Source organism: Chiloscyllium plagiosum, chromosome 37 (genome assembly GCF_004010195.1).
Source record: "Chiloscyllium plagiosum isolate BGI_BamShark_2017 chromosome 37, ASM401019v2, whole genome shotgun sequence".
Classification (NCBI taxonomy): domain Eukaryota; kingdom Metazoa; phylum Chordata; class Chondrichthyes; order Orectolobiformes; family Hemiscylliidae; genus Chiloscyllium; species Chiloscyllium plagiosum.
In genome coordinates, this window is record NC_057746.1 from 25,577,459 (window position 1) to 25,585,456 (window position 7,998).

At 46.8% G+C, this 7,998-nt stretch overlaps 1 protein-coding gene across 1 annotated transcript in view; it reads right to left on the minus strand.

Moving 5' to 3' along the window:
• The window catches only part of LOC122541527, a 55,762-nt gene that overhangs the window by 41,588 nt on the left and 6,176 nt on the right, over window positions 1–7,998 (minus strand). Inside the window, exon 3 of the mRNA XM_043678354.1 lies at window positions 1,558–1,660. Within this exon, the coding sequence (XP_043534289.1) occupies window positions 1,558–1,660 (103 nt within the window). The remainder of the gene's footprint in view (window positions 1–1,557; window positions 1,661–7,998) is intronic.

Genomic DNA, 7,998 nt, shown 5'->3' on the forward strand with positions numbered 1-7,998 from the left:
GAGAGAGCGAGAGAGAGCGCGCGCACGAGAGAGCGAGAGAGCGCGCGCACGAAAGAGCGAGAGAGAGCGCGCGCACGAGAGAGCGAGAGAGCGCGCGCACGAAAGAGCGAGAGAGAGCGCGCGCACGAGAGAGCGAGAGAGCGCGCGCACGAAAGAGCGAGAGAGAGCGCGCGCACGAGAGAGCGAGAGAGCGCGCGCACGAAAGAGCGAGAGAGAGCGCGCGCACGAGAGAGAGCGAGAGAGCGCGCGCGCACGAGAGAGAGCGCGTGTACGAGAGAGATCGAGAGAGAGTGCAAGAGAGAGCGTGCGCACGAGAGAGATCGAGAGAGCGTGCGCACGAGAGAGATCGAGAGTGCAAGAGAGCGTGCGCACGAGAGAGATCGAAAGAGTGCATGCAAGAGAGAGCGTGCGCACGAGAGAGATCGAGAGCAAGAGAGATCATGGGCACGAGAGAGATCGAGAGAGAGTGTATGCAGGAGAGAGTGCAAGAGAGAGCGTTTGCACGAGAGAGATCGAGAGTGCATGCAGGAGAGAGTGCAAGAGAGTGTGCACTTGAGAGCAAGAGAGAGTTCATACAGGAGAGAGTGCAAGAGAGTGTGCGCTTGAGAGCGAGAGAGTGCAAGACAGCGTGCGCACATGAGAGCGAGAGAGAGAGTGCATGAAGGAGAGTGTGCAAGAGAGAGCGTGCACATGAGAGCAAGAGAGAGTTCATGCAGGAGAGAGTGCAAGAGAGCGTGCGCATGAGAGAGAATGAATGTAAGTGCATGTACCAGAGCAGCTAAGAGAGAGCGCACGGGAGGAAAAGCGTGTGGGTGAGAGACGCACAGGAGAGAGAGTGCGCACGAGAGGCAGCTTGCGCAAAAGTGAGATAAAGCAAGACAGCGCAAGAGCGAGCGCGTGCGAGAGCTAGAGAGAGTGAGAGCGAGGGAGTGCGCGTGCCAGAGAGAGCAAGGGAGTGCGCGTGCCAGAGAGAGCGAGCGAGAGAGTGTGTGAGAAACAGCATGCAAACGAGAGTGAGTGATGTGTTGAACTGCTGTACTCGATGGGAAGTTAATTATTAATTATTAGTTGTATGCTGCGGTTGTCAATTTGTGACTGTCCTTTTGCCACTAGTATCGCACCCTAACAAGAATTTAATAGTATATCCAGGAATAAATAAATTAAAATCATCAACATTAAAGGGATCCAAATTAATTTAAATAAAACCCAAGGGTATATAATAAAGATGCCATAGTCCCAGATGGGTTTACTCTCTCATTGAGAGACACAGCTAGGAATGATTGAACCTGGTGGTCTTTATCGCTCAGGTGAGGGAAGAGGTTGAGGAGGTATACTCAGCCAGCACAGGGGTTGAACCCATGCTATTGGTGTCACACCCTGTTACAAACCAGCCATCTCGCCAACTGAGCTAACCAACCCTGGCATGTAAATAACAGAGTATTCATTCGGTGTAAATCAGTAGGTAGGAATGAGAATGAATTGCTGGGAATAAAACTGCTAAACAATTGTGTAATGCACACATTGGTATCAACTTTTATATCCAAGTGTTTCACTCACCCATAACTTCGACCAGAAAGTAGGTGTGTCTGACCACATCCTGATCCTTCCGGGTAGGCAGGAAGAAGATTGCTTCGTAAATGCCATTGTCTGTGATCTCTAACTGCTTGAGAAAGAGAGAGCCAGTGCGATTATCAAACTTCACTCTGCCTTTGAAGTAGGGGCTAAAAACCAGGGAGTTGCTGGCAGTTGTGTACTCCAGAATCACCCGTTCGATTTTATGATTGACGTGCTTCCAGATAATCTGGACGGATTCATTCTTACTGACTTGGAGCAGGGAAGAGGAACCTACAGGGAGGATTATTCTGATTGGTTCAGACAAAATGTCCTGCTCTAAAAGAAAACAGTTAGTCGAGAGAAACATTAGAAATTTACACCAAAGTAACATTCCCATTTAGCAAAAACACATTTTCAAAATAGCTCTCATCTCAGTAACAAATGGTATTCCACGTCAGTGATAAAGGTAAACTTTCCCTCCTTGCCCCTTCTCAATTTCTCTGCAGCCTTTGATCAGGGCATTTTCCACCAATGGTTACCCAAAGGCATCAGGACATTCTCACCTGGTTCCATTCTTACCAAGTTAGATATAGATCGACAGTAACTTATACAAAACCATCAAGAAGAGGAGCAGGAGTGGGCCGGCCAATCATCAGACTGTCGAGCCTGCTACACCATTCAATATCATCCAACTTAGTTCACAGCTGATCAGGGACACAGACACCGATTTCACAGTTACAGGAACGTGCTCGCAGACAGCAAACTGGTTTCAAGTGTGTCTACTTCAACACCAGGAGTATCCGGAATAAGAAAGATGAGCTTGCAGCATGGGACTTTGATGTTGTGGCCATTTCAGAGACATGGATGTTGCAGGTTTCAGGGTATAGATCTTTCATTAAGAACAGGGAAGGCGGTAAAAGAGGGGGAGGTGTGGCCTTGTTAGTCAAGGATAGTATAACGGTGGCGAAAAGAACTTTTGACGAGGACTCGTCTATTGAGGTAGTGTGGGCTGAGGTTAGAAACAGGAGAAAAGAGGTCACACTGCTGGGAGCTTTTTATAGGTCTCTGCAGAGTTCCAGGGAGGTGGAGGAGAGAATCGGCAAAAATGATTCTGGGTAGGAGTGAAAGGAACAGTGTGGTCACTATGGGGGATCTCTTGTTAAGCAGAAGAAGGAGGCTTATGTGTTGATGAGGCAAGATGGTACAGATGAGGCGCTGGAGAGTTACAGATCAGCTAGGAAGGATTTAAAGAGAGAGTTAAGAAGAGCAAAGAGGACACGAGCAGACTTTAGCAAATAGAATAAAGGAGAACCCTAAAGCTTTCTGTAGGTATGTGAGGAATAAAAGGACGACTAGGGTAAGAATAGGGGCAGCCAAAGACAGAAGTGGGAAGTTGAGTGTGGACCCTGTGAAGATCGGAGAGGTGCTAAACGAACATTTCTCATTGGTTTTCACTCAGAAAAAGGAGTTTGTTGTAGAGGAGAAGAAGGACATACTAGATATTAGAGGTGTTATCAATTCTAGAAGGAGTGAAAGTAGACAAGTCCCCTGGGCCAGATGGGATTTATCCAAGGATTCTTTGAGACGTTAGGGAAGAGATAGTGGAGCCTTTGGCCTTAATATTTGAGTCGTCATTGTCTACAGCTTTAGTACCAGAGGACTGGAGGATTGCAAATGTTGTGCCCTTGCTCAAGGAGGGCAGTAGAGATGACCCAGGTAATTATAGACCAGCGAGCCTTACTTCTGTTGTAGGAAAGGTTTTGGAAAGGATTATAAGAGATAAGATTTATAATCATTTAGCAAGCAACAGTTTGATTTCAGATAGTCAACACGGTTTCGTCAAGGGCAGGTCGTGTCTCACAAACCTCATTGAGTTTTTTGAGAAGGTGACCAAGCATGTAGATGAGGGTAGGGCAGTTGATGTGGTATACATGGACTTCAGTAAAGCCTTTGATAAGGTTCCATATGATAGGCTGTTGGAGAAAATGCAGAGGCATGGGATTGAGGTGATTTAGTAGTTTAGCAATGAGTGGTGGTTGATGGAAAATATTCAGTCTGGAGTCCAGTTACCAGTGGTGTGCCACAGGATCTGTTTTGGGACCACTGCTGTTTGTCATTTTTATAAATGACTTAGACGCAGGCATAGGTGGATGGATTAGTAAATTTGCAGACGACACCAAAGTCGGTGGAGTAGTGGATAGTTTGGAAGAATGTTACAGGTTGCAGGGGAACTTGGATAAACTTCAGAATTGGGCTGAGAGGTGGTAAATGGAGTTCAATGCAGCTAAATGTGAGATTATGCACTTTGAGAAGAATAACAGGAAGGCAGAATACTGGGTCAATGGAAAGATTCTTGGTCGTGTGGATGTGGAGAGGGATGTTGGAGTCCACGTACATAGATCCCTGAAAGTTGCCACCCAGGTGGATAGCGCTGTTAAGAAGGCACACGGTGTGTTAGGTTTCATTCGTAGAGGGATTGAGTTCCTGAGCCGCAATATTATGTTGCAACTATACAAAATGCTGGTGCAGCCACACTTGGAATATTGTGTACAGTTCTGGTCGCCCCATTACAGAAACATTGGAAAAGGTGCAGAGGAGATTTACCAGGATGTTGCCTGGTCTGGAGGGAAGGCCTTATGAGGAAAGGCTGAGGGACTTGGGTCTGTTCTCATTGGAAAGGCAGCTAAGGGGGGACTTGATAGAGACATACAAGATGATCAGAGGATTAGATAGGGTAGACGGTGAAAGTCTTTTTCCTGGGATAATGAAGTCAGCTTGTACGAGAGGGCATAACCACAAATTGAGGGATGATAGATTTAAGACAGATGTCAGAGGCAGGTTCTTTACGCAGAGAGTGGTAAGGATGTGGAATGAGGTAAAAACAATGACTGCAGATGCTGGAAACCAGATTCTGGATTAGTGGAGCTGGAAGAGCACAGCAGTTCAGGCAGCATCCAAGGAGCAGCGAAATCGACGTTTCGGGCAAAAGCCCTTCATCAGGAATAAAGGCAGTGAGCCTGAAACGTGGAGGATGAAGGTGATTGGTTGGAATGGAGAGTGGAGCGGATTGGTGGGAAAGAAGATGGATAGGTAGGACAGTTCAAGAGCGTTGTGCCGAATTGGAGGTTAGAAGCTAGGATGAGGTGGGGGAAGGGGAAATGAGGAAGCTGTTGAAATCCACATTGATGCCCTGGGGTTGCTGTGTTCCGAGGCGGAAGATGAGGCGTTCTTCCTCCAGGCGTCTGGTGGTGCGGGAGCGGCGGTGGAGGAGGCCCAGCATCTCCATATCCTCGGCAGAGTGGGAGGGGGAGTTGAAATGTTGAGCCATGGGGTGGTTTGGTTGATTGGTGCGGGTGTCTCTGAGATGTTCCCTAAAGCGCTCTGCTAGGAGGCGTCCAGTCTCCCCAATGTAGAGGAGACTGCATCGGGAGCAACGGATACAATAGATGATATTAGTGGATGTGCAGGTAAAAGTTTGATGGATGTGGAAGGCTCCTTTAGGGCCTTGGATAGGGGTGAAGAGAAGGTGTGGGCACATGTTTTACAGTTCCTGCGGTGGCAGGGGAACGTGCCAGGATGGGAGGGTGGGTTGTAGGGGGGCGTGGACCTGACCAGGTAGTCACGGAGGGAACGGTCTTTGCGGAAGGCGGAGAGGGGTGGGGAGGGAAATATATCCCTGGGGGTGGGGTCTTTTTGGAGGTGGCGGAAATGTCGGCGGATGATTTGGTTTATGCGAAGGTTGGTAGGATGGAAGGTGAGCACCAGGGGCGTTCTGTCCTTGTTACGGTTGGAGGGCTGGGGTCTGAGGAATGCCCTACCTGCTAATGTAGTCAACTCAGCCACATAAGGGCGATATAAACAATCCTTGGATAAGCACATGGATGATGATGGGATAGTGTAGGGGGCGAGCTGAGAAAAGTCCACAGGTCAGCACAACATCGAGGGCCGAAGGGCCTAGTCTGCGCTGTATTGTTCTGTGTTGTATGTTCCCTTTTCATCTTCAAACCCGAGATCCTCTTTAGCAATTTTAAGAGGCATTTCTCACTTTTAATTTAACCAACCACAAGTAAACAAAATTAAACAAATTGTGTTATTTAAAGATCTAGGATACTAACCGGCAAGTGTTCAAATCTACTGGAATTGGTTGTACCCCAAATCAGTTTAAATCTGACCAAATCCCATACTGGAATTTGTCTAAACCTGTCCAAATCACGGACCCAAGTCCCGTATGCTGTTACGATACGACAGTGAACGCTCGGGATACATGAACATTAACTAGCCACAAAAAGACATGACCCACTCTCACTAATATACTTACATATGGATGAGGAAGGACACCACTTCGACTGGGACAACATATCCATCCTAGGACAAGCCAGAGACATGCACAAGAATTCCTAGAGCCAAGTTTCTGGTATTGAGACTGGCTCTAATGCAACGAGGGGTACGTCGAGATCAATTGTATTAGGAGATTCTGTAGTCTGAGGTACAGACAGATGTTTCTGTGGCCAGCAGAGAAAAAGCAGAATGGTGTGTTGTTTCCCTGGTGCCAGGATCAAGGATGTCTCAGAGAGGGTGCAGAATGTTCTCATGGGGGAGAGGGGCCAGCAGGAGGTCATTGTCCACATTAGAACCAACGACATAGGAAGGGAAAAGGTTGAGACTATGAAGGGAGGTTACAGAGAGTTAGGCAGAAAGTTAAAAAGGAGATCCTCAAGGGTAGTAATATCTGGATTACTCCCACTGCTACGAGCTAGTGAGGGCAGGAATAGGAGGATAGAGCAGATGAATGCATGGCTGAGGAGCTGGTGTATGGGAGAAGGATTCACATTTTTGGATCGTTGGAATCTCTTTTGGGGTAGAAGTGACCTGTACAAGAAAGCCGGATTGCACCTAAGTTGGAAGGAGACTAATATACTGGCAGGGAGATTTGCTAGAACTGCTCGGGAGGATTTAAACTAGTAAGGACATGGGACTGGGATATCATAGCAATTACAGAAACATGGCTCAGGGATGGGCAGGACTGGCAGCTTAATGTTTCAGGATACAAATGCTTCAGGAAGGATAGAAAGGTGGGGCAAGAGAGGAGGGGGAGTGGCATTCTTGATAAGGGAAAGCAAACAGCTGTACTTAGGGAGGATATTCCTGGAAATACATCCAGGGAAGTTATTTGAGTGGAACTGAGAAATAAGAAAGGGGATGATCACCTTATAGACCTCCTAGTAGTCAGAGGGAAATTGAAAAACAAACTTGTAAGGAGATCTCAGCTATCTGTAAGAATAATAGGGTAGTTATGGTAGGGGATTTTAATTTTCCAAACATAGACTGGGACTACAATAGTGTTGAGGGTTTAGTTGGAGAGAAATTTGTTAAGTGCGTATAAGACAATTTTCTGATTCAGTATGTGGATGTACCTACTAGAGAAGGTGCAAAACTTGACCTACTCTTGGGAAATAAGGCACGGCAGGTGACTGAGGTGTCAGTGGGGGAGCGCTTTGGGCCAGTGATCATAATTCTATTTGTTTTAAAATAGTGATGGAAAAGGATAGACCAGATCTGAAAGTTGAAGTTCTAAATTGGAGAAAGGCCAATTTTGACGGTATTAGGCAAGAACTTTCGAAAGCTGATTGGGGGCAAGTGTTCGCAGGTAAAGGGACGGCTGGAAAATGGGAAGCCTTCAGAAATGAGATAACAAGAATCCAGAGAAATTATATTCCTGTCAGAGTGAAAGGGAAGGCGGGTAGGTATAGGGAATGCTGGATGACTAAAGAAATTCAGGGTTTGGTTAAGAAAAAGAAGGAAGCACATGTTAGGTGTAGACAGGATAGATTGAGTGAATCCTTAGAAGAGTATAAAGGAAGTAGGAGTATACTTAAGAGGGAAATCAGGAGGGCAAAAAGGGGACATGAGATAGCTTTGGGAAAAAGAGTTAAGGAGAATCCAAAGGGTTTTTACAAATATATTAAGGACAAAAAGGGTAACTAGGGAGAGAATAGGGCCCCTCAAAGATCAGCAAGGCAGTCTTTGTGTGGAGCCACAGAAAATGGGGGACATACTAAATGAATATTTTGCATCAGGATTTACTGTGGAAAAGGACATGGAAGATATAGACTGTAGGGAAATAGATGGTGACATCTTGCAAAATGTCCACAATACAGAGGAAGAAGTGCTGGATGTCTTGAAACGGTTAAAGGTGGATAAATCCCCAGGACCTGATCAGGTGTGCCCGAGAACTCTGTGGGAAGCTGGAGAAGTGAATGCTGGGCCTCTTGCTGAGATATTTGTATCATCGCTAGTCACAGGTGAGGTGTCGGAAGACTGGAGGTTGGCAAACATGGTGCCACTGTTTAAGAAGGGTGGTAAGGACAAGCCAGGGAACTATAGACTGGTGAGCCTGATGTTGGTGGTGGGCAAGTTGTTGGAGGGAATCCTGAGGGACAGGAT